Raw genomic sequence first — 21,918 nt, 5'->3', positions numbered from 1 at the left:
GAAAGAGTGGGGGAAGGGAAGGGAGAGAACCATTATGAAGGCCCTGCTACACACCTGTGCCAGGTGCGTCTCAACTGTTTTCTCACTCAGTCCTTCAAAAAAGGCCCATGAGGTGGTACAGCATAGTGCTTAAGAACCTGGACTCTGGAATCAGAGTGTCTGGGCTCAAATCTCAGCGTTGCCAATTACTGGCTGTGCCATTTGGGGAAAGCTATTTAATCTCTTTGCTGTGCCTCCGTCTACCCCACCTGCGAAATGAGGATAATAATAGTTGATGTGAGAATTAAATGAGTTAATAGATATGAGGCACTGAGAACAGTACCAGCACACATTTTATAAATTTTGTATTACAATTATTTCCTCCAATTTATAGATAAGGAAACTGAGGTTCTGAGAGGAAGCTATTTGCCCAGACTTCCACAGATAGCAGGAGTGGGAGCTAGGATTCAGAGCCCTAATCCTTCTCTTCTATCAAGCTATCCAAAAAACTGATCAAAAGAATACAGACAAATAAACAAGAAACAGTAACAATGAACAACAGGAAAAACCAGTCACATACTTTATAGTGATGCTTAGTGTAACGATCAAGAATGTTCATCTCTAAAATGCTGAGAATGTTTTTTTCACCAAGGAAGGTTCTGACACCAATATATGCAGCAGAGGTCAGAACAGTATAGAATACATGTCTCCCATTAGGGGCCTCCCGTTGAGGAGGCTACTGACACACCACAGAATGAGGCCGAGGCAGCCAGGGCTGTGAGGGGTATAGCAACTGAGGCTTTCGAGGAACAGCTTAAAGGCCTGGAGAAAGAGGTCAGCTTCGTGACCGCAGCGACTAGCAAATACCCCATCACAGGCTCCGCTCTCAAGCCAGCCCAGGCTTCTGCTCATTCCCCTAACGTGACTTCTGTCTTTAAGCTTTCGTGCATTTGCTACAGCCAACTGCCTCAGCTGGGAATGACCATCACTTGACTCTCCACCACCCTACGTCTTTCTTTCATAAAAGATGAGTTGGTTGCCACTTTTTCCAGGAAACCTTTCTTGATACCATTGGTCAAATTATGCCTTCTTCCACACCCCAAGGAGAATACTTGAAATTCTACCTAACCCTCATTTTCCTGGCCTGGCAATGGTTCGTTTCTTACCTACCTCATCTCTCCAAGCATCGCAAAGCTCTTTGAAGAGAGTCTCTACTGAACCCCTGCCTACCCCCAAGCATACATGTAGTAGCTACTCAATACATGTCTGTTGAATGCTTTGAAAAGTCAGGATAGCCTTTGTCTGAATCAAGAAGGAGACCCATTCTATGGGACTCCAGAGGCAAGTTAGGACCCAACGGGAGAAGTTCCAGAGACAGAAGATTTCAGCCCACCAGGAGAAGTTTTCTAACTGTGGTTTTGCAGTGTAACAGAAGGCCCTGACAGCATCATGGAAAGGGTTCAAGCCCAGACAGAAACTCTTCCACAGCCAGGCAGGCAGATGGATTCCAACACCAGGGAAAACCCCTGTGACTCAAAGAGTCTAAAATTGTAAATTATTACAAAACAAATAAACTCAAGTGCTCAGGAATTCCCTACATGCAAGAGAACCTCATGGTTCTGGTTCGGTGACAGCTGCTCTCTCTACTGACCTGGCCACACAACCCACAGAGGAAGAAGAGGGAGAGACATACATCCTGTTGTTCCTGAATTTAATCCTCAGCCTGCTCTGGTCATCTTCTAAGTAAAGGCTTATGTGGGAGCAGGCAAGTGGGGTATAGGGCTCAGAAGCACGTTTATCGCATCTAGCAAACCACAGGCCAGCTCAGAAATAGATGGGGGCATTTAGGAAGAATGTAAGGCATCTTCTGAGGGGGAGGGAGAGTACACAAAAATAGTTGCCTGTTACTCAAAACCTGATGCTTAATGTGGAAACGCTGACCTTCACACTACCTTACCATTAGGAATTTTTCCTGTGTACAATTAGATTTTTATCTGCGTGAATATTACTCTGAAATTTTTGCAACGTAACTGTTTAAAAACCATCAAACAGAGAGAGTCCTAAGAAAAGGTTTATTAAAGCATCATAATACACAAAGTCGAGAGCTGCTTCATGTCTTTGAGGGAAGGGAACAGAAAACAAATGGCTCCATACCTCCATGCATGGCGTCTATACGGATCTTTAATCGGTTTGGACCAGAAAGCAGTTCTTTCAGTGCATTGAAATCAAAGATGCTTCTCAGCATCGTAGCATAAGCTTCCACCGAATCCACAATTTCCACTGTGAGAACAAGCAACATTAAAGATGGAGGAACTAAACACATTTAGAAATATTCTCCTCTGAAATGATCATATTGCTGTAAACGTGCAATTGTTATTTTAAAAGGACATTTATGGAGCAGCTCCAATGTGCCAGGGCCGTGTTACATGATCTCTTATTCAATACTAACAAATTTCCTGAGAGGTAAATGTTATCAGTTCTATTTTATAGACGAGCAAGTTCAAGTTCTGAAAGATTAAGTAACTTGCCCACACACCTGGGATGGGGCACAGAGGGGAATTTTGACAGAGTTTTGCCTGATGCTAAACTCTGTTCTGCTGCCATGTTGATTCCCTATCAGTCTCCATGAGAAGTGTATTTTGGTGTCAAAAAATAACAGAAAATGAACACCTACTTTATTTTACTTTTTCCAGGCCCCTTGCCATCAAGACATATTAGTAAAAAGCAGAGAAAATAATTTTTAATGAATCACTTTTCACATGCACTGCTAAAGGAATTAAACAAATGTAAGAACTAAGTATTGTTCTTGTTGTTGAATTTTCACAGGTCTGAACATTTTCAAAACATGAAGTGTTTAAGAAATTCTCTACTGGTGTTTTCTAAACCCTAAGAATGTCTTCAAAATGTACCAAAGCACCCCTTCCTCTTTGCTGGGATGCAAATGTCAGCTCCTTATGGGTAGGTTCAAACAAAAAATGCCTCCCATAAACTTGCAGCCCAGAGGAAAGAATACATGTTAGAGCAAAGTTGAAATGCAAGTCACATTGCTAACCCATCTCATCCTCGTTTATTAATATGAATAATTTTATAAACATTTATTCCATCAATTATTGTCAAAACTTGGCACTCAACAACAAAATGTTTACCACAGCTGCTACACAGGGAGTTTCAATTTAGCCCCCAAAATGGTCTAAGTTGATTTTACTGAAAAGGAAATCAAAGCCCAGGCTTTGGAATCATTCACACCTGTGTCTGAATCCTGGCTTACCACTCACTGACTGTGTGACCTGGAGCCTGTTACTTAAGCTCTCTCAGGCTTTGTTTTCTCATCTGGAAAAAGTGAATACTGACAGTGCTGCCCTCACAGGGCTACTGTAAGAATAAAATGAGATAATGCATGTGAAGAGCTTGGCACATAATAAAAGCTCAATAAAAGATAGCTATGAACATGATCTTACAGGTCTTCTCCTCAAGGCCGTTCGTTTTATAGGTATGGACACTGATGCCGAGAGATTTGGAAACAACTCACCCAAGGTCACACAGCTGATCCCCAGCAGGGCCCAGAGAGCCCAGGTCTCTAGACTTCCAGACCTGCTAATTAATGCATGCAAAACTGGGTGACCACAATCTTCCCAAAGATAAAGACCCATGTTATTAAAACCTTGAAAGGCAAATCCCTCAAGTTGGAACTAGGAGTGGGCAAGAGAGGAAAAGAGTAAACATGCCTGTGAAGGGTTTGAACTTGTTTTCCAGGTCAAACTGCTGCTTTCCCAGAACCCCAAGGTCTACGTGCAGGTCAGGACAAATTGCATAGTCTTCGATTGTCTTGCTGATTTGGAAAATTTTATCAGTTATTGCTTCCGGGGCAGGACCTGGAAATCAAACAGCAAACAGTGGGTCATTTTGTACAGTTGACATGGAAATACAAAGAGTACAAAGCTCATCAACTCCTCTTTACTAGCACATCTGCCATGTCACCATTCAAGCAGCAAAGTATCAGAATTTTCTAAAAGGAAATATCATGTTAGTGATCATTCATGCACGGCTCCTCATACTCAGATACAGCAAAATGAGAAGCATCTCATTTTCACCAAAAGGAAACAAAAAGCTCCCTTGCTAAGGATCAGAACCAGAACCTTGACCTCCCAAGGCCTTGGTTATCAGTTTGTCCTACAGAACGTAAAATTGCCTATACTCAAAATGACTGCAAACTCACCTCCATTGGAAATATTGAATTTGATTCCAAAATCTCCATTGGGTCCTCCTGGGTTGTGGCTGGCTGTCAGAATGATCCCACCAATGGCTTTGATCTTTCTAATGATGCAGGATACAGCAGGGGTGGAGAGGATTCCATTCTGTCCAATAACCAAGCGACCAATCTAGGAGAAGAAATCCAGAACACACACTTTAACATTAATAAACCCAGAGCTACTGCACAGAAATGCCAGAACAGCCCGATGGACAAAGAAATATTCTATTGGACAAGAAAAGATGTCCTTTAATGAACATCTAACAGCTTGGGTTAATAGTATTATTATATCAAAGTAGAGTATTTTACTGCTGTTGTTGAGTAATGTTATTACTGAAGTACAAGCAGCGTTGCTGAACAAAGCCATTCCTTCAGACAGCTTTTCGGGACTTTGTAGTGTATGATCCAGGGATGCTGTAAGGCTTTGGCAAGAAAACAAAACACAGCCTTTCCAGACTAGGTCCATAATTTGGATACATTAAAAATTTGTGAGAAAACCCACATTTTTATCCACTATAATCATGCTTTCAATCCACACTGGGGAAGAGAATATAAATTTAACTAGTTAAAGGAATTCTAACCCAAACACCAGGCTTCTGTAAACTAAAATATCTGACAAAGCAAAAAGGGCAAACTTTACATGAAGAAATGTTACAAAATGTATCTCATAAATTTATGTTTCCAGTCAAGCTTGGATTTGGGGGTTCCTCAAAGCAGGACACACCTACCCACACTAGGGTGTACCTGAGCTACCTCCTGGGCCTAAGGCAGGGAATGTTGGGAGTGTCACTGGGTAAACCAGCCAGAACACCTACATGAAAGAGCTACAGGTGGTACTTCTGTTGCGTTCTTAACTCACCTTCCTATATCTCTCACAGATGGTATCAGCACAGCTCCTTTGCTAGAATGAGAGTAATTTATATGTTTCAACACGACGCAAGTTGGAAAAGAAGGAAGTTCTGTCCGTTCCTCTGACTAGAGAAGATGTGACTGCTACATGAAAAGATTTAAAAAACAAGGAGTTTGTGCCCTTCCTCCATTCTCCCCTCTGAAAGAAGGAAGGGACGAGGATGCTTTTAAGTTTTCCAGTTGTTATTTCTTCTTGCCCCACCCAAGATAAACATGGTTGAAGAAATGACTTGATGGTGGAAGATGCATTTCTAATGTTGAAAATGCCAATGAGATACCTGGATTCCCTGGGGAAGTTTTTCTGGGACTGTTAGCTTTGCCACCTTCCCACAGGTCACTAACAGCTTGACTGCCTTATAATTAACCCTCTCCACTACCAACCACCTCTCAGGAGGCAGCCACTTCATTGCAGGCACATCTTGGCTTTCATGTATCTCTCTCTGAACAATTTCTGTTATCCTAATATATTTCTTACGTTCTGCCTCCCTCAGGAAGTGGTAGCTCCCTGACTCAAAACAGTTGTAATGGTAACATCTCACCCTTCCAGCAGTTTCTGGGTGTGGTTCTGTTGAAAATAAAAGCCTATGGCTGAGCAGTTCCATAATTTCGATGAGAGGAGCTTACAGATGGCAGTTTAATTAGCCAGAGTGGCTGGTGGAGTTATCTGAAAACAGTGTTTCCCCATCAAGCACGCTGACTTTTACTTGGATTCTGTATGTTCTTAATGTGGAAGGGGAAACTGATAAATGAATATTAAGCTATGCCACCCAAGTCACCCCTTAATTCTACCATTCCTTACAGTGAAATCTGCAGTCAGGAATGGTCCAAGACTGAGAGGACTATACCAGAAGGTAAGAGTAAGAGAGAAAGTCAAGAGAAGCAAGGGAAGTCCATGGTAGGTTCCTTCTCCTGAGCCCAAGAATAGGTACAGCTGGCCAAAATAGTCCCTTCCAGAGCAGACTCTTTTCTATGAATTATCCTCAGCAATATTAATCCTCAACCTGATATTGGGGAGATATTACTCTATTATCTTCCTCCCCTTAAGGATGTCTGGAGCATTGTAACAGCTCCTGACTCAACCTCCCCTGCCTCTCTCCCACCTGTACCTCCCTTGCCCTACCCTGGCTGAATCTATCTGACCTACTCAGGCCCACCTAGTTCATCTTTCTAAACCATAGTTCTAACTGTGTCCCTCCCCTACTCAAAAACCTTCCCTGTACCATATGATCCAGAAATTCCACTTCTAGGTATAGACACAAAAAGAAAGCAGGGACTCAAACAGATATTTGCACACCCATGTTCACAGCAGCATTATACACAATAGCCAAAAGTGGAAACAACCCAAATGTCCATTAAAAGATGAATGGATAAACAAAATGTGGTATACATATACAGTGGAATATTATTCAGCTTCAGAAAGGAAGGAAATTCTGATACATGCTACAATATGGATGTACCTTGAAAACATTATACTAAGTAAAATAAGCCAGACACAAAAGGACAAGTATTGTATGGTTCCACTTATATGAAGGACACAGAACAGGCAAATTCACAGAAAGTAAAACCAAAGTTGCCAGGGGCTGGGGGGAAGAAGAGAATGGGGACTTCTTGTTTAGTGGGTACAGAGTTTTGGATGAGATGATGAAAAGGTTCTGCAACTAGATAGTGGTGATGGTTGCAGAACATTGTGAATGTAATGAATACCACTGAATTGTACACTTAAAAATGGTTAAAACAGCAAATTTTGTTAGGTATACTCTACCACAAAAAAGAAAATTAAAAAAAAACACAAACCTTCCCTGGGTCCCAAGTGTCTACCAACTTAGAGATACCCCTTCATCCTGCACTGAGAGTCCTTCACCAAGCAGCCTTTCCTGCCCTTCCTCCTGGCCCTCTACTCCCTTCCGTAAGACTCACGTCCTGCTGCCAAGCTGGATACCTCACTCTCCCCGCAACCCCACATTTGATAGTTAACCATGACAGGGGGCAAACTTTAAAATATTCCTTTTAATTGAAAATAGGGCCTGGTGTTTTCTTATGTTTCACACAAAAACAAACAAAAAACAAGTTCCATTTTCTTTGCTCTGCCAGTCATACACACAGGTTCTATTCTCATTTCTAAAATTATCTCTAGGTTTAAAGCTCGGGGGACTGAATGACATACCCGTACTGTAAACGGGGCCCCACCAATGTTTTATTTTGTACATTAAAATTGCCTGTAAATGCAGACAGCTCTGTGCAAATAAAAACAAAGGCAGAGTGTATTCCATTATCTGTAAATGTACCAGATAAAACTGGACTAAAGGGGAGAAATGAAACGGTCTCCATGTAGCTCACTAGGCTGAGAAGCTCTCCTAGAATCGGTTCACGGGTGGAGCGGGTATTGACAAAGCTGAGGAAGGAATATTGACTTCTACCAAAATCTGTGGCAATAAATATTCTTTCCTTTAGATTGCCTCCCTAAAGTTCTGCCCACAATCAAAGGGATGTTAAAACAGTCAGTATTTAGGATATGTTAGAAAAAGAAATCAAACTATATAGGATTTGATAGGTTCTATCAGATGAAAGTGATTTATGGGTCCACTAAACGTTTTACGTAAGTCAACTGGGTAGTGTGACTTTTAAATGCAACACTATTTTTAATGAGGAATGTCCTTGGAAAGACTTGAAAATATTGCTGGGGCTGTCACAGCTCTAACAAATAGGCAGTTACCATATTTAGTCAAGTATTATCACTTAATTGCATTATTTAGCAAACCTTCAGATGGTAAATCTGAGAAAGTCTATAGCATCTGCCTGAATTACACATTCCTACCACGTCTTCCACATCCTTCCGCTTTGCACAAAAATGAAATGAAGCCAAATATATCACAGCAAAGGGGACAGTGTACCAGATCCACTCAACAATCTAGATATATTCGGAGAAATAATGTTCCATTCGTTCTCCCCCAAAAGATTAAAAGCATCTTAATACCATTCGTTCCCTTTGCAGCTCTCCTCAAATTGACAGCATGTCACATTTTACCTTAAAAATGTGTATGTGTCATAATTTCATATTTGAGTACTTTATCAGCAAATTTTACATGAGAGGCATTCACATTCTGAAACTGGGTATAAAGGAAACCTCACATAAACAACAGGATTTACAAACTCTTCTAAATTTGATAACGTATGCTTTTTTTAAATTTGGCTTTTGTAATCACACCTTCTTAGTGTGTTGTTAAAACAGACTGAAAATGAATGCCCAACACATTTGTCTACAATGCTAAATTTTTATGTTCTCAGAATCAGAATTGCTTCCAGAAAGGAAATAAAACATTTTTTAAATTTATAAGTACTGAAGGACTGTGTGCTCCAAATTATTGCGAAGTGTAATCTAAAATCTAAAAATATATTTTTGGTCCCACAGAGGAATTTGCAGAGCAAAAACATCAATGTCCTGATGCCTGCCTTCCTGTAAATCAGTAAGGCTGTGCAAATTGTTAGATTATCAAGATCAATGCTTCCTGGTGCAAGATTCCTTCTGATTTGGTTAATTCAGGCAATACAGTTTTTCACGATGCAGAGCTTTAGCAGAGCCTCCATATATTAGTCTTACAGGAGTTATTATCTCTACCCTGCTGCACAAATTCACCACACACAGGGCCTCTTTGTGTTCAAGGTCATTATAAGTGGGTTCCCCTATAACAGGTCCTCTTGGAAAGCTCACACCTAACATTTTCCAATTCCCTCCTAGCATTTCTGCACAACTAACCGGGATCCACAAATAACAGCGTGCCCTGGCTTTTGTTTTCCTGTTTGACAAGTGACTGAACTTCAACAAGGAAGCCATTGAAAGAAAACAAAATCTTCTTCTCTCCGCTGCTCATTAGAGCCTCATACACAGGACAGAGTGTCCCTCAAAACTAGCTGAATGTAGGTAAGACAGCTTAAGGCTGGGGTACGCTTTGAATGTCTAAAAGCAACAGGTACTTTTTCAAGCAACAGGCACAGAGCACAACATAAGAAATTAAGCTTACATTCCCATATCCCAATGTGACTAATGTAATTTCAGGGGTAATATCACAATATACAATCTCTGAAGTCACAATGAAACTTAATTGGATGCTAGTAGCATTGAGGTGTTTACAATATACAAATCTTTGTACTTGTGTATATTTCTGCAAAATTAAGAGGTTATGTGGAGAGCCAGAAGCATAGCAATACTTATCGTATACCAACCCCATTGGCAGCTGCCATCTGCACTATTGTCTCTATTGCTGATTTATTAAAATACCGCCCATCTCCACCAACCACCAGTGAGGATCCCTGGCGATCTTTTAGGTCTATGGAAAAGAATACACTCTGGATGAAATTCTCCAGATAGCATGGCTTTGCCTCGAAATAATAGGTTTTCTTCCGTAATCCACTAGTTCCTGGTTTCTGGTCGTAGTAGGGAGCTGTAGCAAAAGTCAACAGAGGGAGAGGACCTTCTTCCATGTTTCTGTGTTTCCCGGAAATCCATTCATCAGAATCACTCATCTTTCACTTCCACCAGTTGGCTCAGCGAGGGTGCCCAGAAAGCAGTCAAGGGTCCCCCAAATAGTCTGTCCAAACTGAAGCTGCAACAGTGTTGGCCGAGTAACTAAAATAGAGGTCTTGCCTGGAAGATCACTCTCAATGAGGAAGCAGAGTTAATTCCTGTTGTCGTCACCCCGTGAGAAAAAGTTACGAACCAAACACCCACCCACATCCACAGATCTTCAAAGTTGTTTTGATGAGGACAGTCTGCCCACATAACCAAGCCAAATACCCTTCAATTATTTTTGCCTCGTTTCCCTGTTAGGGTGGAGATGGGTCCAGAGGGTGTTGCACGCAGCAGACTACAGTTACAAACAGCAGGTGGCCTCCAGACTCCACTCAGAGCCAGACAAAGACGGAGCAAGTGCAGTCCTAAGACGCAGGATCATTAACAAGACACCCTGGTGTGGCTCCCACCAGGCTCTCTGCTACTGACACCCCTTAAAACAGAGCCTCTCTGGGCAGTCATCACTGAGAAGGCCATCTGCAGCTAAAGTTGTTCCAGGCCATCTCACAAGTTAAAGGTCAATCTTAAAATGGAAGTGAAGAATCTCAGTTACCTCTGGTTTCCTTTCATCACTGTCATTTTGATACTTAAGTATTTGATACTCAAGTGATTTTTTTTTACTTCCCACATGCAATCCCAGTTAGAAGGAAAAAAAGCATCTAACAGAACAGATTTATTCACTGGCCACCAAAGATTTAACAAAAAAGTATTCAGTTCCAGAAGAATAGAGATTCACAAATATGCCCTGAATGACCAACAGCTTGGTCATTCTCTTGAACTTATAGAAAAGTAGGGATGAAGATGCACCAAATCCTTGAAAACATAAGCAGAATAGTGTGTGTGTGGTAGGGGGAGAGGGAAGTAAGTTTTTCTGAATGCATGAGGCTTGATCAAGTTATTATTTGGAAAAATAATATGAATATAAGATTAAAATTTGTATATTCATATTCTCAGTTTTAAGTAGACTTGACTTTGTGTGTGTGTGTGTGTGTGTGTGTGTGTGTGTGTGTGTTACGTGGGTCTCTCACTGTTGTGGCCTCTCCCGTTGCGGAGCACAGGCTCCGGATGCGCAGGCTCAGCGGCCATGGCTCACGGGCCCAGCCGCTCCGCGCATGTGGGAACTTCCCAGACCGGGGCACGAACCCGTGAGCCCTGCATCGGCAGGCGGACTCTCAACCACTGCGCCACCAGGGAAGCCCAGACTTAACTTTTAAGAAAACATTTTTAGTGAAGCAGTTTCAGTCCTTTGCATTTGAAGAACGTAAGATGTTTAAAAACGTTCTACCTCATCCCATTTGATCCCTGAGATTTTATTAATAATCTATTTCGGTACATACATGTTGTGTTCTTTATCTGGCTCAGCAAAAGTTGTCAATTACGAAGCTCCATTGTCAAGGTTTTGGTGAACTTGTTAACAAGGCTTAAAAAGTAAATCAGGACTAGTTACGCCACATGTCTGGGGAGTTTGATGTGCACATAAAAGTTAGGTTTTCAAGGGAAAAGTAGTAATCTCTTGAGAAATAAAATCTGAGTATTTTTCTACTAATTTGTCAAGCCAGGTCCAAAAGCAGACAGGCCCTGAGAGCAGCAGGCTGCCCTCTGTGAGGCAAGAATGTCTCTGTGCTCCAGGGGCTACGCATACTGGACCAGGAGAGCTAACGGGCTCATGAGCAGAAAGCAGGCCACTACCAAGGAAGCCTAGTCTCCTTCAAATGGCAAACGGGGCTGGCCCACCTGAAAAGAGGACCTCAAGACATAACATTATAACAATTCACAGGACACATCTATTAAGCTGAAAACCAGTCAGCCAAAAGACAATTGCTTTTTATAGCTTATTTTTCCCCTTATTTCAATTTTAAAACTAATTCTTATGAAGTAAGCTTCCTTCATGAACAGTAATTTACAGACCCAATGTTTTTCAACTTACTACAAATGCATTTTTTTAATTCATATTTTTTAAGTTCCGTGGCCAGTTTTCTCTGATTTTAGATAGGCTCGCAAATTATGCCAGTCTATGTGTCTTGACATATTTAATAATAGATCCGCATTCATGAAATATCAACTCAACAGTCTTTTCATTGGGAATAACAGAGCAACCAACCATGTAATTGGTAGTGTCCTTAACAAGGTCTTGAAAGCCCAGCATAGATTCAGGGACACTTCGTTGCAAAGGGGCTCCAATATCCCCACCAAAGCTTCTCTGCCCACACTTGCCAGCATGTTCTCTGCTGGTGATCGACCGCTCTCTCTCGAAGCTCTTTCTGAAGGCAGAACTAGAAGAGTAATGTTTTGTTGGGGGCTTTTCCCACACATTCACTTATTTTATTTACAGTTTATGGTCAATGCAAATCAATTTCGTAAAATGAGAAATGATGAAGAATCAAGGCATAACTATGAAAATTCAAAATCGATAGATGTTCAACACAAAAAAACCCCACAAGCATCAAAATGGGTTTGTTTGCAGCATAAGATCCAACAGGTGTTATTTCAAAGGATGGCAAATGCTTGCTTTTTTTTTTTTTTAAAGACAGTGGCCACATCATATACTAGAACACCTCAGCTTAGCAGTGTGTTTTCATATGAACTAAAATTTGTTTCTAAAAATATTTTTCACATTGAAAGTGTCGTAAGAGCTACACTTCTCCAGGATTAAGCCTGTTCCTAGGCCTAGTACCAGTTTCTAACCACCTACAAACTGACTGATACAGAAAGTATTCCAAACGTAAGTATTCTGATTCTTAAAGGTTAAAAAATATATATTCTTAAGTAGTTTAGAAGAATCATTGCAAACAATAATGCTGGTGGTCTTCTACTCCTAACTCTCCAAATAGCTGATATGATGGCCTCTCACTTCCAAGGTTTTTAAATATAGCTCCCCAGTGGAACATCTTCATATTTAAAACATTATTGAACACAAATGGAAATAGACAGCAGTGTTTGAGCATCGAGAAGTCCTACCTGTGAAACTTGGGGAGTCAGGTCACTAGGTGAACCCAGCGCCCCCTTCCTGGATGGGAATATCCGTGTGGGCACATACACTTTTTTACTTCACTGTATGTAAGCCAGCTTTACGGCGAGGCATGGACTGGAAAAGACCCCATCTCTCATGGCCCTTGCACATGCCAATGAATATCCAGCAATTTAAGTGCACATCAAATCTAAGGCTCCGAAGGAGAGAGTTCTGTACCCCAAAATGAAGAGCAATGTTTTCATCAACTACATGTGTCAGCATGGTGTTTGTCAACATGCAAAACTAAACCAAAAAGATATAATCCTTGCCCTAGAAAAGCGTCTGTTCTAAAGATGGGCCTGAGTCATAATTATATGGACACTATAGAATTCAACCCCACATAAAAATATTACCAGAAGCAGCAATGTTAGATGGGCTGTGAAGTGTGGTAAAAAGGAAGCAGCATTAAAAACAGTAAGCTTCCGAAGACGCTCAAACTAAGTGGGCTACAGCTATTAAGAAACTCATTTGTCTGAGCTCTCCAGCAAAGGTTGTACTTCATCTTCGGAAACGTTACTGTCGAGCATAGCGAACCCAATTTGGCCTAATGAACCCGCCTGCCTTGCCAGTACTCCTTCACAATGACACAAATTACATTTAAACCACGCAGGGGATTTAAGGATTATTCCCTTCAGACAAGGAACTTTCATACTGGTCTTGGGTCCAATGAATTTCACAATGGCAGAGTTATGAACCCCTTCGCTCCCAGCCTCGCAAAGACTCCAGCTCCCACTCTGATCAGCAATGATGCCTTCCTAGTAGAACACAGCAGAAACTGAAGAGTTGCCAATCCTTTATTCATTCTATCTTTCTTTGTTTTTTGCCATTGACAAATATTTACTGGGTTACTAACTGCTGTGCCCCAGGGCCAGTGGGAGGGCTGGACCCAGGGCCTGAAAAGGTTCGCCTCTTCACACCAAGAATTATTCTTTAGAAAATGCCACCGGTGTGGGCATAGTGGATAGAACTGGTAACTCTTTCTCTCAGCACAAGCGCTAGAAAGAAAGCTACTAACTGGGCTAAAAGCAGCAGGGGTCATTAGACCCCCAGACCAAAGCCCTGCGCCTGTGACAGCTGCAGGTGCCTGCCTGAGTGCTTGGGGTGTTTGACCCCAGTGACAGGAAACAAAAGCTGGGAAAAGTCATTCATTTCTCCAACCAACAGTAAGTAGGCATGTAGTGAATGCCAGCTCCAGGAAAGGCACTTCAGGATAATGCAAAAACCACAGGCTCAGGAGCCAGACACAACCAGGTCATATCTTTTCTTCCCAGACCAGGGCTTGAACTCGTGTCCCCTGCATTGGCAGGGGGGGTCGTTTTTTTTTTTTTTTTTTTTTTTTTTTTTTTTGCGGTACGCGGGCCTGTCACTGCTGTGGCCTCTCCCGTGGCGGAGCACAGGCTCCGGACATGCAGGCGCAGCGGCCATGGCTCACAGGCCCAGCCGCTCCGCGGCATGTGGGATCCTCCCAGACCGGGGCACGAACCCGTGCCCCCTGCATCAGCAAGCGGACTCTCAACCACTGCGCCACCAGGGAAGCCCCAGGGCTCATATCTTGCACTCTAAAATGTATGAGGTATAATCTCGAGCAAGTTAACTGACTTGAGCCTGTAAGATGGGGATAGCTGTCAAGGTTGTTCTGAGAACTGAATCAGGCAACAGGTGTGAAAACACTTAGTACCTGTGTCTGGCATACAGCAGATTATCAGTAAATGTCAGCCCCTCACCCTTCCATCCTTAATGTCCTCATCTCTAAAATGGGATAATGATACCTGCCTCACAAGGTTTGAGGGACGATGACTTCCCCGAATGTCTGTGAAAGCCTTTGTGAACTAGAAAATGATGTAAAGATATGAATTTTTTTCACATTCTGAGGGGTGATAGGGATAGGAAAAAAAGGCGAATGGACCTTTGTTCTTAAGAAGTTCATTTTGGAGGAGCCATCACAGCCTGGTGGCCTCGGTGCTATCCCGGAGGTCCATGGACAGAGCCATGGCTCGCAAGAGGTTGCAGTGATGGGGTAAGGCTGAAAAGTAGTTGGGGCAAGATTATAGAGTCTCATGAATCACAATAAAGTTTATTCTGCAGACACCAAAAGCTATGGAAATTTTTAAGCCGGAGGAATACAAATTGCTGTTTTTTGGAAAGTTGAATGGCTGCCAGTGGTGCATCAAATAGCTTGGAGGAGAGACTGGAAAAAGATGAACCAAGGCTTGCAAAAAAGGATTCCCTCTGCAGCTGAGGTGGCTCTGAGGATCCTGGTCTCTGTGATCTTGTCAAGAGCTGCTCCTCTTATATAGGACTTCAACTTTGAGTCTTGGCCAGTTTGGGCCCTTTTAAGTTATTTTCCTCCAATATGAAGACACTACCCGAACAAGCTCTTTCCTCTGACCCCTTCAGTTCACTCTCTCTCTTCTCTGAGAACTGGCCCCTCTCCCACCCCACAACAGTGGATACCTAGGGCCAAGTTTCTACTGCAGGACCCGGACGGCAGGCCATGATCACCAAGGGCAGACACCTGACCAAAGCTGGATCACTCATATTTTTTCTCCTAGGAATCTAGAATTAGGACTCAAAAGTGTGCCAGTCAGATTCAGTTAGTTCTTGAACTGGGAATACAGGGAAACTCAGGCGCTGAGGGGCAGGGATGTCGTGTCATGAGAATATCTATAGAATTGTAACTGGCAGCCAGATGATACATGAGAATATGAGACGATATTATGCAGGATCCAACTCTGGATCACTCAGGCATCCCTAAGAGCTGGGGGCCTGATGTATAGGAAGAATTGGAAAAGAATTCAGAGTAGATTCAGGCAGAATATAGGTTAGATGAATCTTCTCAAGTGGGTAAGGGTTGCAGACTCGTGAGACATGAGAGTTGGGGATTGTGGTCTTTGAACACAAGCCACTTGAGACTCCCCTGGTGGCACTGGCATTCTGGACTGGGGTGCTTCCATAGCCAGATTTCTGGTCAGTGTCACCCCCAATTCCATTGGAAAGGTAACTCCTAATTGCTTGGGATAAGAGAATTTTTTTTTTTAAATAGATCTTTATTGGAGTATAATTGTTTCACAATACTGTGTTAGTTTCTGTTGTACACCAAGGTGAATCAGCCATAGGCATACATATGTCCCCATATCCCCTCCCTCTAGAGCCTCCCTCCCACCCTCCCTATCCCACCCCTCTAGGTCATCGCAAAGCATCAAGCTGATCTCCCTGTGCTATGCTGCTGCTTCCCACTAGCTAACTATTTTACATCAGTAGTGTACATATGTTGATGCTACTCTCACTTCGCCCCAGCTTCCCCCTCCCACCCCGGGTCCTCAAGTCCATTCTCTATGTCTACATCTTTATTCCTGCCCTGCAACTAGGTTCATCGGTACCAATTTTCTTTTTAGATTCCATATATGTATTAGCATACGGTATTTGTTTTTCTCTTTCTGACTTACTTCACTCTGTATGACAGACTCTAGGTCCATCCACCTCACTACAAATAACTCAATTTTGTTTCTTTTTATGGCTGAGGAATATTCTGTTGTTTTTATTTGCCACATCTTCTTTATCCATTCATATGTCGATGGACACTTAGGTTGTTTCCATCTCCGGGCTATTGTAAATAGAGCTGCAATGAACATTGTGGTACATGTCTCTTTTTGAATTATGGTTTTCTCAGGGTATATGCCCAGTAGTGGGATTGCTGGGTCATATGGTAGTTCTATTTGTAGTTTTTTAAGGAACCTCCTTACTGTTTTCCATAGTGGTTGTATCTATTTACATCCCCACCAACAGTGCAGGAGGGTTCCCTTTTCACCACACCCTTTCCAGCATTTTTGTTCCTAGATTTTTTGAAAATAGCCATTCTGACTGGCAAGAGGTGATACCTCATTGTAGTTTTGATTTGCATTTCTCTAATAATTAGTGATGGTGAGTGTCTTTTCATGTGCCTCTTGGCCACCTGTATGTCTTCCTTGGTGAAATGTCTATTTAGGCCTTCTGCCTATTTTTTAATTGGATTGTTTGTTTTTTTGATATTGAGCTCCATGAGCTGTTTGTATATTTTGGAGATTAATCCTTTGTCTGTTGTTTCATTTGCAAATATTTTCTCCGATTCTGAGGGTTGTCTTTTTCTCTTGTTTATGGTTCCCTTTGCTGTGCAAAAGCTTTGAAGTTTCATTAGGTCCCATTTGTTTATTTTTGTTTTTATTTCCCTTTCTCTAGGAGGTGGGTCAAAAAAGATATTGCTGTAGTTTATGTCAGAGTGTTTTTCCTATGTTTTCCTCTAAGAGTTTTATAGTGTCTGGTCTTACATTTAGGTCTTTAATCCACTTGGACTTTATTTTTGTGTATGATGTTAGGTAGCATTCTAATTTCATTCTTTTACATGTAGCTGTCCAGTTTTCCCAGCACCACTTACTGAAGAGGCTGTCCTTTCTCCACTGTATGTTCTTGCCTCCCTTGTCATAAATTAGGTGACCATATGTGTGTGGGTTTATCTCTGGGCATTTTATCCTGTACCATTGATCTATATTTCTGTTTTTGTACCAGTACCATACTGTCTTGATTACTGTAGCTTTGTGATATAGTTTGAAGTCGGGGATTGGGCATTCTTAACCTAAAAAGATTTAGAATTAAGTGTAGACATGAAGTAAATCAAACTCATAGTAGAGAGATAATAAATCATAGTATTAATATTTTTGCAATAGGCTTGGGAGAAAATATATACTTTAAGTACATTAAGAGACTCTGGGATATTGGTTTATCTAATAGATCGGCCCTGTGATTCCAATTGATAAGATATAGGTGAGTAACTTATTTTGACTTATGATTTCAAGTAAGAGAATTTTATAAAAGTTATACACATTATTGGATCATTCAAGAAAACTTTGAATGTACCATACTTATATGTTTAAATCATCAGATGCAGAGAGTTTACTGCAATATTTTAGGGAATGGGTTCTAAGGCCAGACTAACAAGAGTTGGAACCCAGTTCTGCCAGTCACTGGCTGTGTGACCTCAGACAAGTTACTTAACCTCTTTGGGCTTCCATTGCCCCATCTGTAAAAATGGGGAGAACAACAGTCCCCCTATCTCACTTATTGTTGCAGTCATGACTGAATGAAGTAATATACAGAAAATTCTAAAACCACTGCTGGCATAGGGTACCCTACACAAGTATCTGCTATTATCATTATTAGATTATATGAGAACAATGGGAATATTTTCAAAGTTTTGCTTGTTAGACAAAGGCTGTAAAAAGTAAATAAACATTTGATTTATAAACTTGAAATATTCATAGGAGTTCGAGTAAATGAGTATATAGCTCTTTGGGCTTCCATTGCCCCATCTGTAAAAATGGGGAGAACAACAGTCCCCCTATCTCACTTATTGTTGCAGTCATGACTGAATGAAGTAATATACAGAAAATTCTAAAACCACTGCTGGCATAGGGTACCCTACACAAGTATCTGCTATTATCATTATTAGATTATATGAGAACAATGGGAATATTTTCAAAGTTTTGCTTGTTAGACAAAGGCTGTAAAAAGTAAATAAACATTTGATTTATAAACTTGAAATATTCATAGGAGTTTGAGTAAATGAGTATATAGCTAAGATCTCACACACACACACACACACACACACACACACACACCGCACCAACTTACACTGACAATGGAGTCAGCAGAGAGAGGAAAAAGAAGCAGATGTGCTGAGATAAACAGAGGAGAGACAGAGGCTAGCTGCCTGGGCTCCTCTTGCCTCAGGCTCTTGTGAGGCCCAAGTGCCCACCCTGCCCTTGGCTTTCAGGAGACCCTCTGGCCTTATGATACAGTCCTCTTAGAGGCTCACTGTGTCAGACTGGGTTTCTATTACTTGCCACACCTGCACGCTTCAGTGTGTTGAGCAGGGCTCTGTAGTGCATGGCTCCCATTTGCCAGCTCTGAGGCAGGCTCTACCTGCTGTCCCATCCAGGCAAGAAGAGGAAGAAAAGAAACCTCCTGCCTTCACACTTTGAGCAATCTCAGCCAACAGCAAGGAGACCTTGGGCAAAGTATTTAACCTCTCGGTGCCCCCATTTTCTCATCTTTGAAATGGGGACTGATAATAGCACCTCCTTAGACTTACTGTGGCAATCATTTCATAGTATTGCAATCTAGAATCATTAGCTTGTACACCTGAAACTAACACAATGTTATATGTTGATTATACCTCAATTTTTAAAAACATGTATCTCTTAAAGAGAGTTAAAAAAAGAAAGATATAGTACGTACTGCACAGGTTTGTTGTATAAAGGTACAATGAGTTAATAAGTATAAAGAGCTTAGCACTGGCTGGTTCTAGTGCCCTGTGAGTCCTACATAAGAGTTAGCTTTTAGGACTACCCTGAACCAATCTGAAAATATGTAGCTGCGTTTAATAGCTATCTATGAGTATATATGTTTTAATAGAGTTAGGAAGTGTGCTTTAAAGAAAAGGAGAAACTACATTAAACTATAAAGGTACAAGGCCAGAAGAATTACAAGGACCAAATGGTTTGCTTAGAGTTGTACAGAATCCCAGGTTCAAAAAATACTCCTGAAGCATATTTTGAAGTTAAAAACAAACAAAACCGCTGCCTAGGAGCGTGTACATCCTTTAGCATCTGCCAGTCTGTTGGCCCTCTGCTTACACCCATATGTCCAACAGTTACTATGTAAACTGACTGTTTCCATTCAGATCATCAGGCACTGTGCACCACGGGAAGATGACAGACTCAAGTTGTCAAACTCCTGATCTAAAAGGAGAGATTAATAAGTCAATAAATCATTTTAAAAGGAGTAAAATTTGGGTGCTTCCAAGGGTGCTCTGAGTGTTCAGAGGAGAGAGAAAATTTTTGAAAGGCATTCCCCACTCCACAAATACCATACTTAATTTGTGTGGTTAAATCTAAAAACAGTCTCTCCAACTTGAAGATGCTCAAGGCTTAGGAATTACTTTCATACAAAATGCACATGTCAAGAAGACTCCTGTTTAATAAGAAATCACCAATATTCAATCATTCTGACCTAAAAAAACAAACAATGAATATGGTTCATATAAAATTTTTATATGTATTTTTATCTTATTTCCTTTTTTGGAGCATCCTTAAAATTTTTTTCGTTTAAATCCCTGAAAAACATTTATTTGGAGCTAGCAGAGTATTTTCCCATATTCTGGCTATTACCAGGAACTATGTATTAAAATCCTTTGGTAAAAAGAGGTCTATCTGTAAAGAATTGCTTCATTTCAAATCATTCATGGCTGTATGCTTCCCTCTTGTGTTAGAAAATGGAAACACAAGCAAGATTTCCTACAGCCTCAGAATGAGTGGGCTACCCGTCTGGAGCAGCATTACACAACTCTCGGGGGTTCCATTCACCTGGAATACAATGAGAATCAAGTCCCTTGGAATTCTGTGGCAGGCAGTGATTGGCCCTCTGTCAAATAATTAAAATGTGGCAGATTTCTTGACTTTTAAGAAGAAGAGATGTTACATTATTCTGTCTCCTCACTAAGGATTTTTACAATTGCACGGTCTGGACAAACTAGGATGTCCAGCTCTAAAGAAACTGAATGAAGGTGGCCACAAAGAGGGGACATCTTTTTCTATGGGGTCTTTGTGAGTCTGAGTTTCTGTAAAATGGGGATAGTAAAACTTCCTTTAAAGGTTCTGACAACAAATGAGGAAAGGCATGTAAAGTGCTTATCACAATGCCAGGCTGTAGAGTAGCCACTCAGTAAATGTTATATAAACTACCAAAATAGAGATACTGAGAAGGACTGATCCCATCCTTCTAACACAACCCCTGATCTCTAAAGCACGTGGGCCCAGGCAGGAGAGAATCAATGCTCTGGGTTGGCCTGTGGGATAGATTAAACACCTACGATGGGCCAGGGAAAAGGTGGAGGAAGGGGAATCTACAGTCCCTGCTCTAACCAGAGGACTTCAGACAGGCCTGGGTCTGAATCCTGCCTTTGCCAGCTTCTGGCTATGTATGGCCTTTCTGGTCTCATTTTTCTTATTTGTTAAACAGGGACAATGACACTGCTTTAAAGGCTGTTGTACAGTAGGAGATAATTGCAGTAGGTCACGATGTGCTGGGCAGTGTTCCAAGAGCTTTACAAGCATTAACTCACTTAATCTTTACAACAATCCTATGAGATCAATACTATTATTCTCAGCCCCTATCTTAGGTATAAGAACACTGATTATGTCATCTGCCCAAGGTCAAATAGCTGGGAAATTGTGGAGATGGGTTTTGAACCCAGGGAATCTGGTTACAGAACCCACCCTCTTAACCATCATGCCGTGTTACCTCTTATTGTATTACGTGGCAAATACACAATATGCAATAGCTTTTAAAACAGCGATCTAAAGAGATGTGTTCATTTTCCCACTCTACACCATTTATGGGAATTCCTGGGATAAACAGTAGCCCAAGTGGGCAGAGGCAGGACCCTCTCGCTGGGTTTTAAGATTTAAGTGAGAACAAGGCTTCAGGAAAATCAAAAGTTGCACCACAACATAAAAGATTTGGGAACCCCCTAGACTACAGCTCTAGATAACTCTATTAAAAATGTCTACCTTGAGGAATTCAGCATAGTGGAAATCTAGGTTTGCATCCCTACTCTTGATAATTTTTAGTATCTTGGTGATCTTGGGCAAATCACTTACCCTCTATTTCCTCATCAGTAAAACAGAGGTCTGAATACCAACTTCTTAAGAGTTGTTGACAGGATAAAAGGAGATCATGTAAAGGGCTTATCATGCTATACAGGATTACATGTAGGTTCTCCGGCAGGTTTATTTAATAACAACCCTGCGATATAGGTATCCTCACAACCCCCACTTTACAGATGAGGAAACTGAGGCTTAGGGAATAAATGACTTGCTCAAAGTCTCACAACTAATAAACTGGAAGGCAGGCTTCAACACCAGTTTTAACGCCAAAGCTGGTGCTTAGGCTGTGTCGCTCCTTTGGATGATTAAGTTCATTTGAACTTGGAAAAAATTAAGAGGAAATAGATTCCAGGTGACTCTCATCGGGATATTGGGCAAGTGCAAAGTATATGAGTTTTGGTGCCTGTACAACTCACTGCACTTGGTAGACAGAGCACAGGTGTTGTGTGTTGAACTGAACATCCCACCAAAAAAAAAAAAAAAAAAAAAATGTTTTAAATTCTAA

The 21,918-nt window shown here is 41.4% G+C and overlaps 1 protein-coding gene across 2 annotated transcripts in view; it reads right to left on the bottom strand.

The window, feature by feature from the left end:
* The window catches only part of PGM1 (phosphoglucomutase 1), a 56,970-nt gene that overhangs the window by 22,566 nt on the left and 12,486 nt on the right, over nucleotides 1–21,918 (bottom strand). The window contains exons 1-4 of one of the 2 annotated variants that reach the window (XM_007464297.1): nucleotides 9,359–9,969; nucleotides 4,196–4,358; nucleotides 3,705–3,851; nucleotides 2,134–2,259 (exon numbers count right to left, since the gene is read on the bottom strand). In XM_007464297.1, coding sequence (XP_007464359.1) covers nucleotides 2,134–2,259; nucleotides 3,705–3,851; nucleotides 4,196–4,358; nucleotides 9,359–9,658 — 736 coding nt within the window. In that variant the 5' untranslated portion in view covers nucleotides 9,659–9,969. Of the gene's footprint in view, nucleotides 1–2,133; nucleotides 2,260–3,704; nucleotides 3,852–4,195; nucleotides 4,359–9,358; nucleotides 9,970–21,918 lie in introns of those variants that run through there. The other variant, XM_007464298.1, reaches the window with a different exon arrangement.

This window comes from Lipotes vexillifer, unplaced genomic scaffold, assembly GCF_000442215.2.
Source record: "Lipotes vexillifer unplaced genomic scaffold, Lipotes_vexillifer_v1.1 scaffold47, whole genome shotgun sequence".
Taxonomy (NCBI): domain Eukaryota; kingdom Metazoa; phylum Chordata; class Mammalia; order Artiodactyla; family Lipotidae; genus Lipotes; species Lipotes vexillifer.
This window is presented reverse-complemented; position numbering and strand designations above follow the sequence as displayed.